This window comes from Leptonotus elevatus, chromosome 3 (genome assembly GCF_054856555.1).
Source record: "Leptonotus elevatus isolate MCC_2025b chromosome 3, RoL_Lele_1.0, whole genome shotgun sequence".
Taxonomy (NCBI): Eukaryota; Metazoa; Chordata; class Actinopteri; order Syngnathiformes; family Syngnathidae; genus Leptonotus; species Leptonotus elevatus.
In genome coordinates, this window is record NC_141241.1 from 24,619,447 (window position 1) to 24,643,186 (window position 23,740).

The 23,740-nt window shown below is 39.5% G+C and overlaps 1 protein-coding gene across 1 annotated transcript in view; it reads right to left on the reverse strand.

Moving 5' to 3' along the window:
- The window catches only part of lgr4 (leucine-rich repeat containing G protein-coupled receptor 4), a 29,052-nt gene continuing 5,312 nt past the window's right edge, over positions 1–23,740 (reverse strand). Inside the window, exons 2-18 of the mRNA XM_086071947.1 lie at positions 18,528–18,599; positions 13,723–13,794; positions 12,826–12,897; positions 10,540–10,755; positions 9,565–9,636; positions 8,323–8,391; positions 7,035–7,106; positions 6,844–6,915; positions 5,798–5,866; positions 5,644–5,715; positions 5,468–5,533; positions 5,306–5,377; positions 5,157–5,228; positions 4,947–5,072; positions 4,634–4,731; positions 4,448–4,501; positions 1–3,304 (exon numbers count right to left, since the gene is read on the reverse strand). Of these exons, the coding sequence (XP_085928073.1) occupies positions 1,893–3,304; positions 4,448–4,501; positions 4,634–4,731; positions 4,947–5,072; positions 5,157–5,228; positions 5,306–5,377; positions 5,468–5,533; positions 5,644–5,715; positions 5,798–5,866; positions 6,844–6,915; positions 7,035–7,106; positions 8,323–8,391; positions 9,565–9,636; positions 10,540–10,755; positions 12,826–12,897; positions 13,723–13,794; positions 18,528–18,599 (2,758 nt within the window). The 3' untranslated portion in view covers positions 1–1,892. The remainder of the gene's footprint in view (positions 3,305–4,447; positions 4,502–4,633; positions 4,732–4,946; positions 5,073–5,156; positions 5,229–5,305; positions 5,378–5,467; positions 5,534–5,643; positions 5,716–5,797; positions 5,867–6,843; positions 6,916–7,034; positions 7,107–8,322; positions 8,392–9,564; positions 9,637–10,539; positions 10,756–12,825; positions 12,898–13,722; positions 13,795–18,527; positions 18,600–23,740) is intronic.

Genomic DNA, 23,740 nt, shown 5'->3' on the forward strand with positions numbered 1-23,740 from the left:
GGAGGGAAACATGGAAAACAGACTGGATAGGGGCTCTCGAGGACCGAACTTGAGAAGATTCACTTAAGGACACAAGATCTTGATGGTAGAGACAACGTTCATTGGCTACATTCCTGAGCACTTGCAGATACATGCTCTGAGGGTGGAACCCACTTAATGTGTAAAATGACTTCAGCCAAGTCCTCGCACAGTCGGTCACATTTGAAGATGTTTGGAAATGAGAGTACGCATAACACAGCAAGAGATGAGACAGAGTGGAAATAAGCTAAAAAAATTAATTTAAAAAATCCTACAGTATAATAATGTTGCTGGTACAGTGGAGTAGATTTGAAGAGCCTTGTTTGATTATTATTATTATTGTTCCTGTTCATTTAAAACTGCACGCCCCAAACAAATATTTAATTTTGTGTTGGCTGTAATTCACGTCTAATTAAGGAATTAGCTAATTATCTGTAGCTCTGTGTGATGAAAGCATTTAAACAGGGATTTGCCCAATGCAATTACACTTAGCTTTAATAAAAACTATTTTTTTTTTTTAAAGTGCCAACTGAGTTGAAAACAAAAGTGCACCTTACTCTGCAAAGCAATGAAACGTTCTGCATTAAAGCAACCTGATCTTAGCAAAAGGTCTTTAAGCATTTGGAAGCATCAGATGAGCAAACAAAACCTCTTTACATGTACCAGTTGATGTATTTTCAAAACACACCATTTGCAACAGCCTAACAAAAGCTGCTTATTCGTTACTGAACCAGTTCACACAAATGACACGACCTCCATCCAAACATTGCTGCCGCTCAAACAATAAATAAGGCAGACAAGCGAGGCTGTCGCGCAAAACAGTGATATCTGCTACTTGATCACATTCTTAGTCTTGCCGACTTAATACAAGCAAGTGTTGAGTAGAGAATGACAACCTCCCATACCATTTTTTCACACTGTACAGGCAAGCAGCACAGTCCAGACATTTTTCACTTTTAAGGTGGAGACCACCAGACGTATACATTCACAAACTTTACAATTGTTGGCTACGTTTATGTAAAAAAATAAAATGACAGTATCAAGCGAACATTGTGGAGGCGCACATTTAAAATAATTGAAAAGTCCACAAGTGCACATAGCGAAGTAGTCTCGTCAAAAAGCGAGAATCAGGCACATGTGGCGAGACGTCTTCCGCAACGTCCGTTTGTTGGCCGACACAATCTTCTCTTCCACATACGCTTAAAGTTCCCTTTAAATGATTGCTTGTGTCTGTTTATATCGACGACCAAAGCTGCCAACATTATATGAGTTGTCATTAAGAATGGAACATATTGTTTGTAATGTATGATAAAGGTGTTGATCCCTAAGTAAATAAACAATAAAAATCAATACAAAACGATATTCCCAAAAAATTTAAATATATGTTGAAATACAAAAATAAATATATAAATAGATATTAGAATTAAATATCAATCATAATCCTCACATTTATTTATTTCATGCTGCAGACACTTTGTCAGGTTGAAATCGTATTCAAATGAGAGGGCGGTCCTAAGCGCGTCTTACGTTAGACATTCTGCAGAATGAAATAAATAAATGTGAGAGCAGAGCGTTTTTGATTGATTTTTCATTCTATTTATTTTTGTATTTATTTTTATATATATTTTTTTAATCTTACGGATTTTTTAAACTTAATTTAGGGATTTATATATAGTATTTATTTTTTGACTTTTATTTTTATATCAGTTTTTATTTTCACTTTTATTCATTTATTTATTCATTCATTTTGAATTTTGGCAGTTTTGGTCCTCCATATGTTTACACTTTGAAAACAAACCTAAGTGCTTGCTGTAATCTTTCACCGAGGCCACCAATCGTTTGTCCCCTTGTGAACTGATGTTCCGAAGGCGGCCTTAGTCTTTGACTCGAGGTATGCTGTATGAGTAGTGTACTAGAGGGAGGCCTTTGCTCTGACAGAAGCAGGCTCTGCCGCACGCCTGAACTTGGTCCGAGCTGTCGGATACAAACGAGTCGCCCTCGTCGGCGTACTCTGACTGAGCGGACGGCGTGGCGCTCTCGGGCCAGAACCCCTCGGTGCGCTGGCACGCCGTGGCTCCCGTCAGGAGGGTGGGACAGCTGTGAGACTTGGCCAAGTGTCTGCAGACTGTGGAGGAAGAGCGGGAAGAACAGGTCTTGGCATGCAGCGTTGCCTCACACTCTTCGCACACGAGCATCTCTCCGCAAAGCTGAGAGTAAACTCCACAGTCAAAGTTTAATTGAGCGGAGGAGCCGCCGGCCGTGAGCTCAGAGTCTCCGCCTCCGTCGTCTGCGCGACTTTCGCCTCCTGTTTGCTTGGTCTCCCTGGTCAAACGCCCGCAGCTGCGTAACCTCAGCCAGTCCTCCTTGAAGGCCGGGCTGAAGAAAACATAGAGAACCGGGTTGAGGCACGCGGGCAGGGGGAAGAAAATGAGAGTGACGGACTTGGCGATCTCAGGGCCTCCGACGGCGGACCCCGTTAAAAGGGGGGCGAAGGAGAAAGCGGCCACAGGGCAAAAGAAGATGCAGTTGGTGAAGATGAGCCAAGCGACATGGCGCAGGGCACCCGTCTGCTCCGGGTCGACCAGCTCCACCCTCCCGAGCTGGCAGTACAGCTGAGTGTACACGGCTGCCGTGAACAGGTAAGCCAGCGCGTTGAGCAGCACCAGGACCACCGTGACGCTCAGGGCCGGACTCTCGGCGCCGGCGAAGGGCAGGCAGAGAGGAGAGGCGGACTGTAGGCTGAACTTCAGGAGAGGCAGGCAGGCGGCAGCGGCGGCAAACAGCCCCAACAGTCCCGCGGCCAGGCCGAAACGGCGATCTCGTCTCCAGCATCCCCTGCGGCCGAGGCTGCTCCTCGTCGATGACATCATCCCTTTGCCAAGAATATCCCGCACAGCCACACTGCGCTCCACCGCTGCCAGTAAGAGCAATAAAACGGCCCATTCTGATGAGAAAACTGCAAGAGAGCCCGCAAACTGGCAGCCAAGTCCCATTTCCCACCACACGCCGAACTCGGCGAAGGATCCCCAAGTGGCGATGTCAAGCACGGTCAACACGCCCACGTAGAGGCCTGTGAGCAGGTTGGCCAAGGCGAGAAGCCCCATCAGCAGCCGGGCTGGAGGGATGGATGGAGTCCACCAGTGGGCATGGCCTAAGGTGCAGCGTGTGGGGGAGAAAGTGGCAACCAGCACTAGACTGTTAAAAACCAGCGACACCAGGCAGATGAACCAGACGGTCAGGCGAATCATCCAGTTGCCTAAAAGATGCTCACAAGGCTTAAAGGCTCCTGAACACAGAAAGCGGAAACAGAGAAAGTGAACAAAAAAAAACAACTCAAAAATAGTTTTTACAATAATATGTTCTATGTGGCCCCACCAGTCGAAACACGGAGTGTTAATATTAATCATGCGTTTGTGGAATATGAATTGGCAAAATCTTGGGCTGGGTATCGATTCTAATTTCCTACATCGATTCAATTTTGATTCACAAGAGTTCGGTTAAATTCAATTTTGATTTTTTTTTTCAAATTCGGTTACAGTAGATTGACTTCAATTTAAGCAGATATTGATTAATGATCAATTCTTCTTACATATCTAGGCCATGATTAAAAAAAAAAAACTCCACAAACATTAAATTCCAAATAAAATTTTGCGGAAGCACTAACTAACTAATTTAGTTTATTAATGAAAGTAACAATTGTTATTATCACTTAAGTGTTACCTAAACATTGACATCAGCAAGAATGAGATGAAAATATTTCCATAATTCAAATTCAATCATTGTAAATCCAAATGAAAATGATTGTGAATTGTCTTAAAGACCAATGTCTGGTCTTTCATAAACGTAAGAAAATACTTTTAAATTCATGTGAACACTAAATTTCAAGAAAACCGTAAGATACAAAAAAAAAAAAAGACAGCTTTTCAAATTCTATTTTCTTGTGAATTTATGGCAAAAGATTTTATGAATCGATAGGCTCAAAAAGGAAATTCGATTTGATATCGATTATTTGATTTTTTTTAACCCAGCCCAAGCAAAATCCAGCCATTTTGATTCATCTCAACCAATTTTGTCACTTGCTGTCGACTGATAATGCCATTACAGTTGCTCAATGCTCAGGGAACAAGTAACAACCAGGCACGGCTCAGCTTGCAAACTTCACATGAGCAAACAGGTGAGCCATGATTGGTCGTTACCTGAACCCTCAGCAACTGTGATGCCGTTTTCAGTTGACAGCAAGTGACAAAATGGCTACCTCCTGAGATGGATAAAAACGGTTGGATTTTGCTGCTTAAATCATATTCTACAAACATAATCTTGATCAGATTACAGTGTTTAGACCAGTAGGGCCACATACAACATATTGATAAAAAAAAAGAAAGAAAAAAAAAGGCATTGGCACATTGAGGAAAAAGCTTAACTGGCTTGCCTGGTGACGGAGAGCAATGCATAATCATTGAAATTTGTTCCACCTCCTCTCCACCTAAAAGATAAGTAACAAATGTTACAATACAGACCCGCACAACTAGTTACATATTTAGATGCATACATATTTTAAATTTGCAGTTTACATGCCACATTTTGGAGGCGAAGGTTGTGACTGCAGCATTCTCACCTGCTGATCGCTTGACGTCACTTTCCTCACAAGAACTTGTCACTGAGTCACATCCCACAAATGCACAACATTGGTAGGCATACGGGACGGAAATGGATCTACAAAGCAGGCACAGAGGAATATTTGCTTTGCGAATAATATTTGCGTGTGAAGATATTTGGGGAAATTGTTTGTATCCAACTTTGTTCATTTTCAAATTGTGTCATTTACGTTTAAGCCACCGTGGTAAAATACAACTTGACACTGGTACACACAAACAAACATATTTGCATCCAAGTTGAGTGACATGAATTAAGCGTGAGAGTTTCCTCACCTGAGTTTGGGTAACTGGCTGACAGTCAGCACATTTTTCATCTGTGGGTTCCCTGAGAGTTTCAGTTGACTGAGGGCACTCAGGCCAGTCGTTGGAAGCATAGTCAAAAAGTTCATACTCAGATCTCTGCAGAGATTGTACACACGCCATATGATTTGATCATAAACAGAGTTGCAGTCTGGCTGTCATTAGGCAATCATTCATACTTACAGGTTAGTGAGAGCAGTGAGGGTGAGAAAAGCATCACTGTGGATGAATTGGATTTTATTTCTACTCAGGTCGCTGTGGAAAACCAGAACCATGAAGGTATGAAACATGTCATGGCATCCATCCATGTTTGCGAGACTGAAGTGACTTACAGTAAACGGAGAGCAGTAAGACCTTGAAAATGTTCCCTTCCTATTTGCTCAATTTGGTTGTGCTGAAAGCTTCTGTTGATTGAAACAAGAGGCCAGCAAGGCTTACATTGTTTTAACAAGATATGAATACATTTGTTCATTCTTAAGCAGATCCAAACTCACATCTCTTGCACTTGGACGCAGCCCTGAAGGGATGGTAACTCCTTGATCTCATTGAAGGACAAATCTCTAATGAGAGCAACGCAGACAGCTAATTAGCACACCGGGATCCTCTGAAATGAAGGCGTGACGACAAAGGCAAGTCAACACGCAAGGAATGGAAAAGGAAAGTTTCTTACAGCGTCCTTAGCAGCTTGAGATCGTCACACAAATCAACGGGGACAGATGATATCTTGGTCCCTGACAGCGTCCTGGGAATACAAAAACCTCATCAAGCACCACTGTGACGCACACAATCCAATGAGCGGCCATTATTCATTCAGGTTTCCTCACAGGCTCTCAATGTTGTTTGTCCACGTGAGGATTGGGAAGTCGTGCATCATGCCGGCCCCACGCAGCATCCTGGGAAACACACGGTGAGAAAATATACAATGTAGCAATAATTAGACCGCAGCAGAGTGCGGCAAGGGAAATTTTACTGAAACATGCGAACACAGTATCTCACAAAAGTGAGTAATACCCTGACTTTTTTTTGCAGATATTTAATGATATCTTTTCATGGGACAACACTGATGGACATGGACACATTGAAAAGTAGACTGTGCAGCTACATAAAATTTATTGTTCCCTCAAAATAGCTTGAAATGCAGTCATTAATATCTTAACCCCTAGTAACAAAAGCGAGTAACCACCCCCCAGTTTGCTTTTAATTGTCTTAGTTTAGTCTGCCCTGTAAAGTGTCCTTGGGTGTCATGAAAGGTGCTGATAAGTTAAATGTATTATTATTATTATTTAACTCATTAGTGTGACAAGGTATCAGGTGTGAATTGGGTATTACAGCTCTCACACCTCCAAGATGACCACTGTCTTGCTAAAGAGGCTGAGGGTAAGAGGCGATGGACTGGCCAAGCATGTCTCAAGACCTAAACCTCAAGAGGCAACCTTTGAAGCTCTGGTGAACTCCATGCCCAAGAGACACGTGCTGGAAAATAATGGCAGCCACACTAAATATTGACACTTTGAACAGTTTCACTTAAGGGTGTACTCATCTTTGTTGCCAAGGATGTAGCTATTAATGGCTGTTTTTTGAGGGAACAATAAATACATTTACACTGTTATATAAAGCCTCGTTTCCATTGCCGGTATCTACTACTCTACTCGATGTAAACCGACTACTTTTCATTATATTATAGTGCAATTTGTTAAGTGTTGTTCCATGAAAAGATATTGTTATACATTTGCAAAAATCTGAGGGGTTTACTCACTTTTGTGAGATACTTTATAACGCACACAAAATGACATGTATGCAAAACCCTCACAACACATTAACATTGACTAGATTTGACAGGGCTTTCTTTGTCAGGTTATGTGCGACTTACAGGGAGTGGAGGTCAGACAAATTCTGGAACGCCGAAGCACCCACAAACGACAGCGGGTTGTCATAAAAGTGTCTGCAATGAGGGACAAACATTTATTTCAACATGAATCCATCTTTTGGACAATGTCGGCACAAACTAAATAGTGGCATTTGTCTTTTCAGAGGTGGATGAGAGTGTGTGTTTAATCTTACATGGTTCTCAGCAGGGGGTTGTTATGGAAAGCCCCTTCTGGTATGGAAGCAATATTGTTGCTATGGAACCCCCTACAAGAAGAAGGCCAATTACATTGGATGTATTTTGAGACTTCGCATAAATGAATGCATACATGTCAGGTAAATAAAAAAACAAGGAAAGTCAAAAATAATGACCACAGTGATTTTACCATGCAATTCCACACCATAACAGCCAAGTTATGGTCAAGACACATTTACAATTCCCATGATATTTTACAACCACACTCATTAAAATGTAGATGTTTGGTCATAGGAGGGTTAAGCAGTCACGAAAATGCATGGATGGATGTTTTGTCATTAAATAACAGACATTTCAGGAAAAAAAAGAAGCTTAATTTGACACACGTTGGTAAGTGACACATTCAAGCTCCGTCTTGTGTAAGCATGTGCCAAAAACTGAAAGGACCTTGAGCCAAGAGCCACATTGACATTTTTGTTGTTATATTGTGCAGTATATACACAAATACTACCCTACTCACAGTCGACTACTAGTATTCTATTGTAGCCTCTCAATTATTTTCTAAACGTTTCTGGAAACTTTTCTGCTTGACTAACACACACATGGCACAAATTGGCACATTTCTTGAACCGGCGAAAAACTATAAAAAAAAAAAAGAAAAAAAAGGTACCAGGCGTTGACTGCAAAAGGTGAGGAGAAGGTAGGTAAGAGTGGTATCACTATTCCCGGCTGCCATCTTTGAACATGAACATGGAAACTTAATTCACAACATTCCCTGGACAAAAATCTTCATCTGGAGCTTTTCTTTTGTGTGGCCAGACAGTTGACTGCAGATGCCACATTCCACCTCAATTTAATTTCCCTATTATGACAATCTTTGTTTCCATTGAGATTGTTTGGCGGTTCTTAGCACTGCCACTATCATCACTTGCAATTAGTCCTGATGGATGATGATGATGATTTTAATCACAAAAACAAAACAAAAAAAAGTTACAAACAGCTAGCGCATTTGTTAGCAAACTGACGCTGTGGGTAAGCCGTGGTATCCATTTAGCTGGCATGGATTGCGACAAAATGGCGTACTACACTGAAGGAATGCATTTAAAAAATTCAGACTTGCATAACCATTACCAACAAACACCACAGTGTGTTCATATGCCTTGATGTTCGTAAGTAAGCTAGTGTCTGTATAGTGAAAGAAACATTGGACTTGGCAGAGTTTAGAGACATGTCCCAAAAAATCTGAGCACTAATAAAAAATTATAATAATAAAAAAGATATACTTACAGTTCTTTCAGTTTGGGCAGGGCTTGTATTGCTTTGGGGAAAACAATCAGGTTGTTGAAGTTAAGATCCCTTCAGTGAGAGAAGACATAGAAAAGCAAACAGTTACTCAACATTTTTAAGTGACAGAATCTTTATCTTTAAGTACAATGACATTTTACAACTTGTTGAAAAGCAAATCACTTGTGGAGATATACTTAAAGGGGAAGTCAAACTTAAACATTTCTTGTCAATGTGGAATATGAGCTATGAAGCACAATCCAGCCATTTTTATCCATCTCGGGGGCGGCCATTTTGCCACCTGTTGTCAACTGAAGATGACATCACTGTTCCTCAGGGATCTGGCTACGATCTAGCACAGCTCACCTGTTTTCTGAAGCTGAGCTGTGATTGGTCGTTAGCTGAGAAACTGTGATCTTATTTTCCACTCGACAGCATGTAACAAAATAGCCGCCTTCTGATAGTGATAAAAGCAGATAGATTTTGCTGCTTAACTCATATTCCACAAACACAATATTAACCAGAATACCGTATTTAGGCTGGTGGGGCTGCATAGAACATATTCTTGTCAAGAAAGAAATGATGGGTTGACTTCCCCTTTAATAGTTTGGAAAAAGATGCTACTCTCTGTGGGAAAACAAATCTGATTAAAAAGTTTACAGCAGTGTTGTAAAAACATGCAAAGGCACCCCAATTGGCTCATCATTATACAGCGCAGCTAACAGTTGAACAATACAGTAATAAAATAGAGCCCGTTAGCAAACTTTGAGATGATAAATCTAGGGGTAGTAAACATTCCTGTGACATTCTTGGACCACTATCAGCAATAAATCACACAATTTAAAACACAACTGACAAACATAACTGCAAATGTATTAGATTTAACAAAGGCTGATATGAGGTCAAGAGAGAATTCTGTGATGCACCGATATGTAGGAAAATGCAGTTAGCACCAACTGACACACAAGAGAGTCATTGTGACTTCTCAGTTCACCAGTAAAGGAGGTTGCCATGCAATAAGGGGCCGTGGCGGTCATTAAAGCATTTTCATGGCTGTGTGGCAGGAAGAAGCAAACAGTGGGAGGGCAGATTTGATAAGAATCATGTACTTTGCTCTATTTATCCTCAGCAATTACAGGAGGAAGTGGAGACAATGATGTCTGGAGGACCAGAGCAAAGGTTGGGGTCGGGGGCGGGGGGTGGCGGGTTATTAACACATGCACACGCATACACCTGAGAACTTACAGTGTTTCCAGGTTCACAAGACCAGTGAAGCAGTTGTTGCCAATCTCCTTAATTTTGTTGTTGTGAAGATGCCTGAGCAAGACGGAAAAAGTTGGAATCACGTTCAAAGACCTTGTCATGCAGTACACATAAGGCAAATGTGCTTTGCCAGCCGGTTGTATGCAATTTATTTATGTGGTTTTGCATTTTCTGGTCCACTGTCTTTTCTTTCAGATTATATAAAGACATGTTCACGATTGATTTTGAAAACTCAACAGATTAACAAAGATATGAAACGTATCACTGTACAGTATTTTAATAGGCTGTTTATTTATTTTTACACTTTAAAGACAAAGTTATGAAAATGTAATACTAACTAACTGTTAGTTAGCTGAACTCAGAGGCCTTTACCCGCTTCAGGACATTTTATTAAAGCATAGAATGTTCTTAGTCACTTTGTCTCCTTAATTAATGTTAACCAAAGTACACAAGCAGGTTGATCCTGTTGTGTCTATTATCGTATACTGACTGGAAAGTTCCCTAGCTCTGCTAAGAACGATAAAAAGATTGCTTAAATTAGGTGTCAGGTGTCACATTATAATAAAAGCACAATCCGTACGTTTTGTATACCACTTGACCTCTTTAGGGTCATGGGTAATGATTACAATATAGAATATGCTGTTTAACATGAGGTTAAAATATGTTACCTGTAAATTCCTTCATTAACATTTATTAACAGGTTTGACTGTAACATGCTTTTGATTATTTTTGTCAGTTTCCTTTATTTAAGACATGAATGTAAATAATGAAAGGTGTTTTGCTATCAATTGTAAAGGTTTGAGAGCTTCACAGTGCGAAGGACGACTGAATTGAATACAGTATAGTTATATACTAACCAAGGGAAGGTAAAACGCCATGATGGTCAAAACCTTACGTTTGTTTACTTTGTACCTCAATTTAACATAACAATTTTAACAGTTGCATGATAAAACTTACAGTACAACTAGACTGGTGAGGTTTGCAAAGGCGTTGTCTGGTATGTACAAGATGCGGTTCAGTGCCAAAGTCAGCGCTTGAAGGTTTGCCTGGTGCCGCAGAGACCCAACTGGGACCTCTGTTAGGTTGTTGTCATCCAACCATAGATGCCGCAGTTGCTGAAGATCCTCAAAACTGTTATCTGGTACTGTGGTAATATGGTTGGCATCTAGGCGGCTAAAGGAGAGAGGAGACGGGAGGAAAATAATTAAGACAAGAATTAGATAAAATACTATATTTGGGGTGATGACCATCCAATGGATGGTTAATGCCAGATGCGAAACTTGAAATATTAACTTGCATTTGCGAACAGACAAATTCACTTTAGGGGTTAAATTGTGCTTAATTAATTTCTGACTTTCTCAGAGAAGCCCAGTGAGTTGGCTAAAATTTGGAATTTGACATTCCCAACAGATTATTATTTTTTTGAATATGTACAGGTAAGTGTTTTAACACCATCACCGAACTGTTTTCTTCCCGATATCCTCCCTCTCACTGTGTGTCTCACCCTCCCTCAAAATTCCTCAAGTGTCTGGGCTGGAAGGAAAAACAGTCTTGATTGACATTTAGCTCTCTGGGGGGCTTTATGCAAAGTGAGTCCTGGCTCCACAAAAGCATATTACTTCAGCAAGAGACACTTTTAACCCTCACAGTGAAGAGAGACTAAAAGAAGACGGGAAAACACAGGACAATGGGATCATGGAGAGAGCCGTTAATGGATAAATGTTACATTTTTAGCATGTTTTTCCTGATGGACCCGTTCGTACATTAATCAATGTCAAACACAAAAAGGGGTAAATAAAACTTAAGTACAGCACTCAATACAAAGCCCATGAGCTAATTGGCAAATAGTTCAAAAATTCGTACAAATTAAAACACATGTTGCTAGGAATTACACAAAATAGCCAAGAAGTTATGTAAAGTGGAGCTGAAGGATACTGACATTTTGGCAGGGATTTTGATGAATAAAACTGCAGCATGACTAAAACTACAGGAACGAAAACCCGCCAATGATAGAAATGTCTTAGTTTATAACTTTCACACCACAAAAACATTCAAAATAAAACAAAGTGTCAGGCAGCAGTAGTGGCATTACTAGCTTGAAGGTAGATACTGTCCAACATTTTTCCGTTGCTGTTTTATTTGCTCGCCACCTTCAGCCTGATAATGAATGAATGCTTTAACATGACAATAGTCATATTCTTATTAGAACTATTATTCTTATTGTTGAAACATGGAATTATTATAGGTTGCCTGTAAAAAATGAAATTGAGTCAGTTGAATTTACAGAATACATGCACGTCTTGGCGCATGGTCAGGATTACGGATGTTCAATACCACTTTTTGTTTCCAACCGATATGCAACTCTTTAGTAGTCACCGCAATTTACCATTAGTTAATGAAATTCCCCACCCATAAATCACAGATCATTTTAAAGAAAGACTTATATATCCCAATATATTATTTGTACTTAAAATTGCATGAAGTTAATGGCAACTTGTATTCATATAATTTCTAATTTCTTGTCCCTGATCTTAACGCGAGTACCGATACCTTAAAATAAAACTGGTATTGGCACGAATACTGATACCTGGTATCGGTAGTCAGCAATTACAGTCAGGATGATACCACATCCGCTTTAATTTGAGCAAGGAAACACCCTGAAAGCCAACTGAAAATCGAAATAAATTGTTTTATATGGATTTAATATCAGTCATCAGTTTTTTCAAAAGGCCGATACCGATATTCATCAAAATGCCAGATATCGGCGCCGAGCCGATAATCGGTCTATCCCCATTCAAAACTGAGGGCTTGAGGAGGCCGAGGACACCAGCTAACCAGAAACAGGCCTAAAACCAATCCACCAATCGGGATCGAGGGTTCGCAGACTTCGCACAGCAAAATTTGCATATGCCACTGATAGTAGCTTGCTTCCGCGGCTTGGCTGGAAGGAAAACGTTGAGGCTCCGCACAAACGTCTCGGACACGCCAAAAACAAATCCTTCGGAATATACCTCTAACCACACTTTTGGTAGTGTTGGGGTTGGTCGGTGTTTGTATTAATTTTTTCAAGGCGAGCCTACCACATTGATACAAATGTTAGATCGGTGACACAGAACAAAAATACTCCTAAGGTTCAACATTACTAAACTAGAATCTATAAGGATAACAACTCTAATTGATAAATGAAGCCCCTCTTTATTGTGTTTGTGTGTGCATGCAAGTAAAAAGGTTTTAGTAACTCACAGAGACTGAAGAAAATGAAGATTCTTCAGGGCAGCGCTAGGTACGGTCTTAAGTTGATTATTCTGGAGCATCCTGATGATAAAAAGCATATCCATGTTTTTAATCAAACTCAAACCAATTGGTTTACCAGATCAAATATACAACCAAATCTAACTGTATTGGTAAGATTTGTAAGCTCTCTTCAATTTGTTGACACTTATAATAACTTCATAACTAATTCTTTATGATATACAAAATTACTCTTAACAGACAAATAGATGCAAAATATCTTAAAGGTTTCATAATATAGCTTACCTCTTGGTTCAAACTCATAGTGCTGTGTGATGTAAAATATTACACTGCTATATTCCAAATAACATACTGCTTGTTGCAAAATTATGGGATATATAATTTGTCAATATACAGGACTACCATTAACATGTACAGCATTAATTTATTCATTAATGCATATATACAAGATGCAATGTACTTTGGACACTACAGGCACACTACCTTGAGGGCCTTGAGCAAAGAGCTCACTTGCATATCAACCATAGCGCTAGGACTTTGCACGCATGTGTATATAATAGTGTACCTTTCAGTGCGAGAGCATATAAAAGAAAACTACAATGTGAAGCCAAATATTAAGTAATATTATTAGTAATATATTAATTAATATTAAGAACTAATCTTTACACAAGGTGTGTTAGCAAAAACATGTGTGGACCAGGGACATAAAATAGCTTTTTACTGAATTAATATTAATATGTTAACAGAGCCACAAAGTTGCACCACAACATAGTGAAATATTTACTTTTCCCCCACCCCATGGGTGGAAAACTTCACACTGTCACAGTGTGTGTTTGTATCCACATGAGAGTGTTGACAGTGGTGGCGGCAAGGAGGGTGCATGCTTACAGGACTTTGAGCTGATGCAGTCCAGACAGGGCTTCGGGGTGGATGAAGGATAAGTCATTCCCTGCAAGTCTCCTGAACAAGACAAAACGAGTGTAAATCTACAGTTATATCAAACAACATTTTAATGTTAAATGTTGACACATGCAGTTTATTTCTGAGAAAAAATAATGGGTCGGACGCCTTAAACTGAAAAGCTCTCCGTGTCAGCACCTCAGATGGGTTCAAGCAATCACACTGAACATGGGGGCCAGGGGTGTCAAAGACACATTTGTCATGGCCTGCTGTCACTTTGTCTGTCACCCAAGCAAGATTAGAACTACTTCCAGATATACCCTCCCCAAATTGCTTTCTGGTCCTCACACCAAGAGTAGTCCATTTGTTTTAGAAGTGAATGAAACAATTGTATATCTCTTAATGATTGGAAGGCCAGCTTGTGAATATAACTGTAGCCATTCATTTCCCTGAAACAGATTTTTTGTTTTGTTTTTAAACTTAGCCTCAGTGTACCCATAAAAGTGGTCGGGCACCTCCCTTTCCTGTTGCCAAAAAAAAGTTGTTCAGAAAGTGTGTGTGTGTATGGACAAGGTTGACTGGGACACATAGTCAAAGTACACCATCAGGCCTGAGAGATTAGCAACAGATTTATCACCCTGCAATATGACCAGACTAAAACCCACTGCTGGGTGTGAGCCCCAAAATCAAGGCCGACTGTGTTAGAGGAACACATACATACATGCCTTTCAGGTCCCAGAGGAGAGGAACAGTCAAAATAAGATCTTTTCCCAGGCATTTTCGGATGTCAATACAAATGGTATATTTCATTCTAAATTCCTTCAAATTACTTATCTTTCCTGCTGCTACAGTGTAATCACATTACGTATTGGGGGAGGGGCCCAATCTGTGCTTTGCTGAACTACACCATCATGTGAGATAATAGTTTTAAAAGTGGAAACAACTTTGGAATTCAATTATCTCTAAATAACACTGTTTGCATTTGATTAGACAGTAATGTTTTCGGACCAGAACTACACATTTTCTCTAAGGAGTTAATGAGGTGAAATAATTGATAACAGATTGAATGAATGAAACATGAAAATTAGAGCACGTGCATAATACCTTTATGTGATATATAATTTCTATTGTTTGTGTTCATTCTAGAATTAAGGCCAAAACCAGGTATTATGTGGTTTCTGTGAATTTGACCATAAATCACCAAAACCAGACCAAATCACCAAAGGGGATTGAGCATTAGGTCACCAACCTGCAGAAATTCAGCCAATTATATATATCGTATATACATTAGGCATGGGCTGATATTAAATGATGGTATGATAACCGTGTAGAAACTGCTCTAAAATGACTTCTTTTTTATTTTTATTTTATATTTGGATACATTTCCCCATTGAAGAAAATATATTGTATTTAGGGCTGGGTATCGATTCAGATTTCCAAAATCGATTCAATTAGATTCAGAAGGGCCCAATTCGATTCGATTCACATTGATTTTCAATTCAGTTAAGGATTTTATGCAGTACCAATTTGACTTTTATTTGGAAGACATTTTCACAAGTACCAATGTTGAAAATAGTGGTAACTTCTTTCTCTTACTTGGAGCCTTAGTTAAAATATGAATATTTACATTTATAATTGAATCCAATGCAATCATGTATACTTTATTGAACATGACCTGATCAAAACAATAAATAATAATTCAAATCAGTTACAACTACAGCGCTATGTAAATAAAGTGGGGGGGGGGGAAAACACTCTGGCAAATTACGACATTCACATTACTGTGACAATTTTTATGTGACGGTTTTTATGCTAAGGTTCCAGTGGTTAATAAAGAAATACAAACAAATTGACATAAGAGACACAGTCATAGCATAATTATGCATCCACATTTTGTGTTTTTATGTCCAATTTTTTACCTTACTTTTTTGGGGGGTTATTTGTGTTCAGTCTTTCGCTTTTTCTTTCATTTAATGTACAGTTAAATTACTGCCACATGCATGCACTCCGTTTAATAATGTGGCAGTAATGCACCAAAAGCACCTGCCAACCGCGTATCTATGCTAAGGAAGGGGGCGCTAATGAACCAAAAGTATTTGACAAAAATCAAATGGAAGTAGAAGAAGTAGTCCGTAGTCTTGTGTAAGTTATAGTGTAGTATGACTTATTTACTTTTTAGAGCAGCAAGATGCACAGTAAACGATCAGAATTATATTTTTGGCTCCAATGTGACGCATAATTTTAGTTAAGGTAAGCCATTTAAAACTACTGCTAAAGGAAAAGCTGTCTAAACAGTGTGTGTTTGCGTGTGTGTATTTTTCGAGAGGGAGACCCACGATATGATCCGCTTGCATTAAAACGTTTCCTTTCTTTGTAAGCACTGGGCTCCTTTTGGGGTACTCTGAATAACAGAAGGGCACATTTGAACAACGCTAAATTAAATGGGGGCAATTAACTTCAACAGCTAGTCATATTGAGCCCTGCTTATACATTCCCTCAAAAAAGAAAAACAGAGATCATTACCTTGACAGACAGTATTAGCGGATATTGAAACCTTAACATTTTAAAATCACAGTAAAACGTCAAACCGGTAATCAGCCCACGCCTTATACATATCAGTATAAGTACAAACTATGCAGGTGACACTGACCAAAAAAAAAAAAAAAAACACACATCTGACAAAAATGGCCGCTTTATTGTGTACCTTTCCAATTCAGGTTACTTAAAAAATAAATTAAAAAAACAAGTTTAAGGAGACAGGGCATATCTGTCATCATGGGTTGTTTTTTTTAGCGTAATTTGTGCATTTGGCAAGGAGGAATAGAACAGAGCAAAGTTGCGTGACAACGGAAAAGGGAATAATCCTTCTTGTTGTCAGTGCCTGTCTTGCACGGGTATGACCTGCCTTCTTTTCTTTCCCTGATCGTCTTTTCTGTCAACTCTTGAGCCCTCAGGGCCGCCGCTCTGGTTCATTGACACTGCAGCAGCCCTAAAGCAAAGAGGCTCTCCACCAATGTTCAGTAAGACGAGTCGTCAGTCAGGTTAACTATACATGCACAATCTGACATCATGTCATCCAAGTTACATTTCTTAGAAAAAGGACACGGCAACAAATAGTTTGTTGGTTTACTTTAAGAAAGAAGTACTGCTTAGAAAAGGTAGGTTGTTATGGAAACAATTGTTTTCTCAATTCATTTATCCAATGTACTGCTGCAGCTATGAAACATTTTGACATCAAGACATTCTTAGATCTCATCAAGACAATATTTTAAGACTATAAAAAAAACCTGTGAAAGCAGTGTCAGTTTAATGACGGGATCAAAACAAACAAACGTGTAGTCCACACCCCGTCTCATTTTCAATATGACGGAAATCCGTCGCCACAACAGAGAACTTAATTGAACATGATTTCGGGAGGACGTTGAGTTGATGGGGACAGTTTGTAAGGGCAATGTAAACTCCAACTATCCCGTCACAGGTCAAGTCAGCCACCACGCACTGACAAGAACAACATCAAAATGCAAGCGTACCATGGCGTTGACATCCATGTATTATTTGCAGAGGTGTTCTGATCAGAGTTTTATGCTGCCGATTCCAATTATCCATGAGTGAGATCTGCCAGGTTGGCCTTCTCACAGTGTTAGCAATGCGTTGCCGTCTTGCATGGCGCAAGTCGTGATCGGCTATTTTGCACACGATGGCTGAACCAGAAGATGCTAACCTGTGTGAAGCTAGCCTCCACCACGCGCAAAATGTGGGCGAGGTAATCTGTTTCGTTCGTTTGTGCTGCTGCCATTTAATATATATTACACAGTTGAATTTAATAACTGATCAAGACCATAAAGAAGCCTTTTTATGAAATAAATAGCAGCACCAAGCTCAGCAGCAGTTCCTAAGATACCTAAATAACACTGCAAAAAATGTGTGAAATTGCTAACTTAGATGGCATTTTGACCACACAAAGAGGAAATAAATATGGATTGTACAAACGTGTAAAGCCTTTGTATGATCACATTTGCAAGCACTCACCAGTGTAAGTGAGGGGGACATTCCACATACCAGTGTAGCCGAATTGAAAACAAGCACTCCTGGCACTTCATAGGCAACAGTAATATCCTCCAACCTGTCCGTCTTGTGCATGTTTATATCCTATCCTTTTCATCAAAGTGAGTGTGAATTGTCTTGGACGGAAAGTTGACGGATAAACGCGAGTACGCCCATTGCAAGGAATAGGCTTCTATCCTGGCAGAGGGGTGCATGTTCGGGGAATAGTCACGTGACGTCCGGATCTCTATTTATTAACAAAGCAGATTGAAGTGGTGGATGAAAACAGAGGGTGACGACTTGCTGCAAGATCCAAAAGAGCTAAATTTAAAAAAAAGCATATCCGCAAAAGCCATTTAGTCATTTCGCTTTCTCAGGTAGACTGATGCTATCACCAACTCCCTCCAGCATTGAGCCAGAACGAGAAGCATTTAACAAACACTCATAGAGATTAGATGTTTGCCACTTTAAAAAGCCCAAGATTACACACAGGATGTCACATACTTTATTATGGATTCAAGCCCTCACTTAATCGTTTTTAATTGTATTTTATCTGCTTATCTTTGCTCGGTGAAGTGCATATTTTAAACTTGTTTATTTTTTTAACCAGGCGAGGTAAACACAGTATTGCCCGCCATAGTATACTGGAACTCAAAGAAGCAGTTCCATACCATAAGACCCAATCCTCAAGTCAACATTTTGGTGTGTTCAACATACCACTAATGAAAGAAAAGAAGGCATGCACTCACAGCTCTTCCAGATAAGGGAAGTTCTTGAAAACATTCGCTGGAAGCTCAGTGATGTTGTTCATGCTCAGATCTCTGTAACAAAAGAAATGAAAACAATATCAGTTTACAATTTTGTCTGATACTTTTTGGCGACTGTAGACAAAAAATGCATTGACATGGCCATGTTTTAAAATACACAAAACAACTGTTTGCAGGTCACTAGCAGTCAGAGAAGGATTGTTTTCAGTATGTTTTCAAATGCATTGCATTAAGGCAATTTGTACATCTCAGTGACCTTCTGTTTCCAATTCAGTCCTGATTGAAAAGGACTGGCGGTGATTTGAACTGTCAAATTTTAATCACCTTTGTTTAGCTGACGCACAAGCGACAACACTGGCTATAAAAAAAAAAGTACACAAGGCATGAAAAAAAACATGTAGGCCTACATGAGCCATAGGATTTAGTTGGAATGGTGTCAGTCATGAAACTACTGCAACTGAGTGGAGGCCGCCAAAATTATTTTCAGAACTGATAGATACACTTAATGAACTTGTGCAGACTAGACAGACTACTAAACATAATATAAATATAAATAATTTAAAATGGGGGTACTCAAATCTTAAAGGGCCACAAATGTTTCTCTCCAATGAGTCAAAGATCCATTTATTTGGATTGGTCAGGGCAATTGGATATGTGAAGACGATAACAGGCGTGTGCTGACTGGATTATTTGACAGAAGAAAATGTCATAAATTAACCAATTACTAAATGGTGTGTTCCTTTATTTTGTAAAAATGCTGATCACGTTTTTGTGAAAACATGAAACAACTTGACTAGAATTGATTATTTCTACCATGTTTTGCATGAGGAAAATCACAAAAGCTTTGTCGAGAAAAAGTTTTTACTTCACTTCAGCCCCAGGGATCTTCACTTTTCAATCCACCTTCAAGATAAGCATGTAGCAGCATGACAAATATGCACTTAGGACTTGATTTGCTTCCATACAAAAGCTAATATCAGGGCAGGTGTTTAATGGTCGCAGATGCATGCAATTGTTCCAGAAATGAAACCAAGAGAACTGACAAAACAAAGTACCCTATATTCACATAAAACGGTCCGAACTACTGAGAAGGCAAACATGATCATTTTTACTTGGGATCCACAAAACAGTTTTAGAGAAAAGTCACCAAACATAACATGAATTACAAAGAAATAAAGCAGCAGCCTGCACCCCTCCTTCATTTTCACTCTCCAATTGGTCATCTTGAATTTCATTGCCAGATCTCTCTATGACCTGTGTGGGCCCCTGAAATCCAACAAGGATCATATTGCTCTTCCTCTGCATTCCCAACTACACTCATATACACACGGCAGCATTACATGGCGGACCCTTGCCAGAACGCTCAGCGTCCGTACGATCAACGTCCTGTCCACATGTACCCAGTTACTTTATAGAAAACAGCCCGATTGCGGTTGCTCCCGACTGAGGTAGTGCAAACATTACTGTGGATCTGCCACCACTTGTAATAGTCCAGACTCATTCCTGAGCAAATTTTAGTATGTCCAGTGAGTTAATTTGCAGGTTTTTGTAATCACACACAGAAAACGAGTGTATGGGAGGGCTGTATAACCATCCGGCTTCCTCCCTTCCTCACTTTCTGGCTGCTTTACTCATCAAGGTCCTTGGCCTGTCCCTGCTAAGATAGATTGAAGCGGACACTCAAAATGCAGCTGTGATAAATGATGACAAGCATAAATGGTTATACAATCTGGAATTGCTAAATATCAATCCCATGTGATGTTTATTCATGTAGAGAGGAAGTCCTAAAATTAGCAGACCTATTTGAGAAAATAGAACTGTCACATTCCTCGTATCAAACTAACACGGTAATTTAATACTGTATAGTAGACCTATTTGGAAAAAAATGGAACTGTCACATTCCTAGCATCAAACTAATAATTTAATACTGTATCTTAAATCTGAGGATGTTAGCTAGCCGGCATGGTTTTACTTTATTTTAAAAAACTGTGACAAACTGTGGTCCTAACACTTTGTAATGGGAAAATATGCTCAGAACTTAATTCCTGGCGGTAAACGTGTTGAATGCAATGTCACAGCCGAATTCCCGTCAAACACTTGCCATTGTTCTTGAAAACAAAAGGAAGCACTGTGTGATCCGGCCAAGCTATTAAAATGATCGACTAAGCGGTTCAGAAAATGTTTGAATGAATGAGTGCCTTTCAAGAAGTGTGTGATAGTGAATTCATTAAGATTTTAAAACAAATTTTTGTTGAATTAAAAAAAGTTACAAAAGAGGTACAGTAATCCAAAAGAATGCAAAAACAAGAATGCACAATAATTCAAGGGCATTGTAGACAAAAGAAGAATACCTCAAATTCATAGTTCATAGACTTGGGCTCTTCTACCACAGGTAAGTATGTTTTGTGATTAAATAGTGTTATTTTGTCATATTTAAAGGGATACTTGACCCATTGAGCCATTTTCAGCAGTAAAAAGTTAGTATTTTGTCCAGAATTAATTTAATAACTACATTATTTTTTTGTATACAAGTAATACCTTTAAAAACTAATGTTTTCACTTGCTGTCGACTGCAGATGACATCACCTGTGCTGAGGAAGTAGGTAACGACCAATCATGGCTCACCTGTTTTCTGGGTTTGACCAGCAAACTGAGCTATGATTGGTCGTTACTTCCTCAGCACAGGTGATGTCATCTTCAGACTCAAATTATTTATTTTACTTGTGGCGTCCATACAGAGCCCGTTCCGTATCTGTTTCACAGTCGGTGTGAACTGGGTGTTAAAAAAAAATTATTGGGACATCACTACACACCGCCAGACAAAAGTGTCACAGTAGGAATATACATTGCACTTGCGTTATGATGGCTACACAGGTCGACAGCATTTAACGGTTTTGCCTATCAAGTGAATTTGGATCATTTCCCACGGCAAATCTGACAATCTCTTGCTGCAACTAATGTGACACGGAAGTGGTTGGCAATCATTGCACGAACATAATTTGATGTGTGGTGGTGTCTGCGCGGTTGCTGATGATTAGTGATTAATGTTTAACGTCACACACTGGTCGTAATCTGCTACGACTGATATGACAGGAGCAAGTCAATTTCTGGGTCAACTTCGACTCCCATCCTGCATTGGCCGCTTACAGAGGACAGCAACAAACTTTAGCTGGTTTAGATGGCCATCTGTAACTTAAAGATGGCCATCAGCGTACGAGGCTGTCAGTACATCAACAAAGATTAGTCAAGATAAACAACAGCAAAGCTAGCTGATGACTACTGCGAGACAAGTATTGATGAGCAATGGACCTAGAGAAGGAACAATTTTGGCAATAATTGCTGTATTCCTTTTGAATATTTGACATGTTTAGCACATTATAGTAACTGTATCACCTACATTTTAAAAAGTAAAATTCCAAACATTTGTCAGCCAAAAGAAACTTCACAATAGTGGTGACAAAATACAAATTATCATACTAATTGACATCTATTTTAATTATCGAGTACAGTAATTCCTGGACTAAAAAGCGCACCTGATTATAAGCCGCGCTAGCTAAATTTGGGGAATACTCGAGCTTGTTACACATATAAACTGCACCCGACTGTTACCGTAATGAGGGTGCAAATTGTCTTGTGCCTTTGTATTAGCCTCAGGGTCAAATGCAAGTGAAAAAAGTAGCGGCTTATAGTCCAGAAATTGTAAATTGTCAAACTAATTATTTTCTGATTTCTGTAGTCCTTTGTGTAAGCAGAACAGATTGATTATCTTGTGTGTTTAATCCAAATAAGACATTTGCAAACATGTGCCTTTATTTTAGAAAACTAATTTAACTGAATCATTTTCAAAAACGTTGGTGAATACATCAATTATGATAGATAGATAGATAGAGTTATACTGCTTAATAGTTTAGTTCTTAAAAAAACCCCATCAATAATTGGTTTGAGAAGAAAAAAGCAATTGGGGTGGGGGAAACTCAAATGTTCCTTCATTTGTATTATCCATATGAGCATTCCTACAACATGGAAAGTGTCATAAAGCACGTACTTTTTTTATTGACCAACCTCTTAGCAGCTGTTAAAACACTGCCAAGACCTCAATCTTAACTTCTCAGTATCAGCCACTGTTTTAACAGTGATAAAAACGTGAACTTACCATGCTATGCAATTTTGTGGTTCAAGTTGAAAGAGAACATAAACAGCTGGCACAAGAAGGAAATTAACAAGGTAGATGATGCATACAAAGTGTTCGGAAGTCAGAGGCTACTGCAAGACTGCTAATATTTTTCTTTCACAAGTCCTCCTCTTTTTTTCACCTCCGCAGACCAAGGACAAATGTATCATTCATTTAAAAAAAGTACAGCGGTCACGTGTGGTGATGCAGGCAAGCTGCATGGGCAAAATACAGGACGACTTGTACCATAATTCCTCCCCCTCCTCAATCTTAACCTTGGTCAAGAGAAGGCCCGGTTTTTGCTATGGGCGACCACCCAGGGTGCAATCAATGTCAGGGCACATGGGCGCCCTCAAAATAAAAATAAAAATAAATAAAACTCGCTAGTTTTCTAGACTACCGCACATTTCCATGTCAAGTTAGTGGAGTAGGTTCTGGAGCCGTCACCCTCGTCACATCAACTTGCTGTGGAGACTCAAATTGGAAGAGGCAAGGGGGAGGGAGAGTGAGAAAGAGGTCAATTTGTGACTGTAGAGGTAGACAAGGGGAGGGGTGATGGATAAACAAACTGCTTTAAAATACGGTATGTTATATTTCATAATTAACGTGGACCTATATTCTACACGTAATGGTTAGGTTTATGTGAAAAAATATATTTTTTAAACAAAATACAAAGAAATCATCTACATAAATAGAGTTTTTGTTCTATTCATTCAGAAGTGGCGCATGGATGATGAAAAAGATGACAAGACATCATCGGGAACATCGCCGGTCTGTTTTCTTCAGCCACCCGCCCCTCTGCCCTTCCACCGTCGACAAATATTAATCGGCACGTCGATGGCCGCAGTGCACAGTTCACATGGCCTCGAACGAGAATCGTAATCGCTGAAAGCAGACATGCAATTGACACGTCGTGTAAATATCCAGGACTCGACACTGCGAGCAACTTGACAGTGTTTGCGGTTTAAAAAATCAAATAAAATAAAAAATTGATGTGGTCGCATGGCGTGAGTGCATGTTTTAA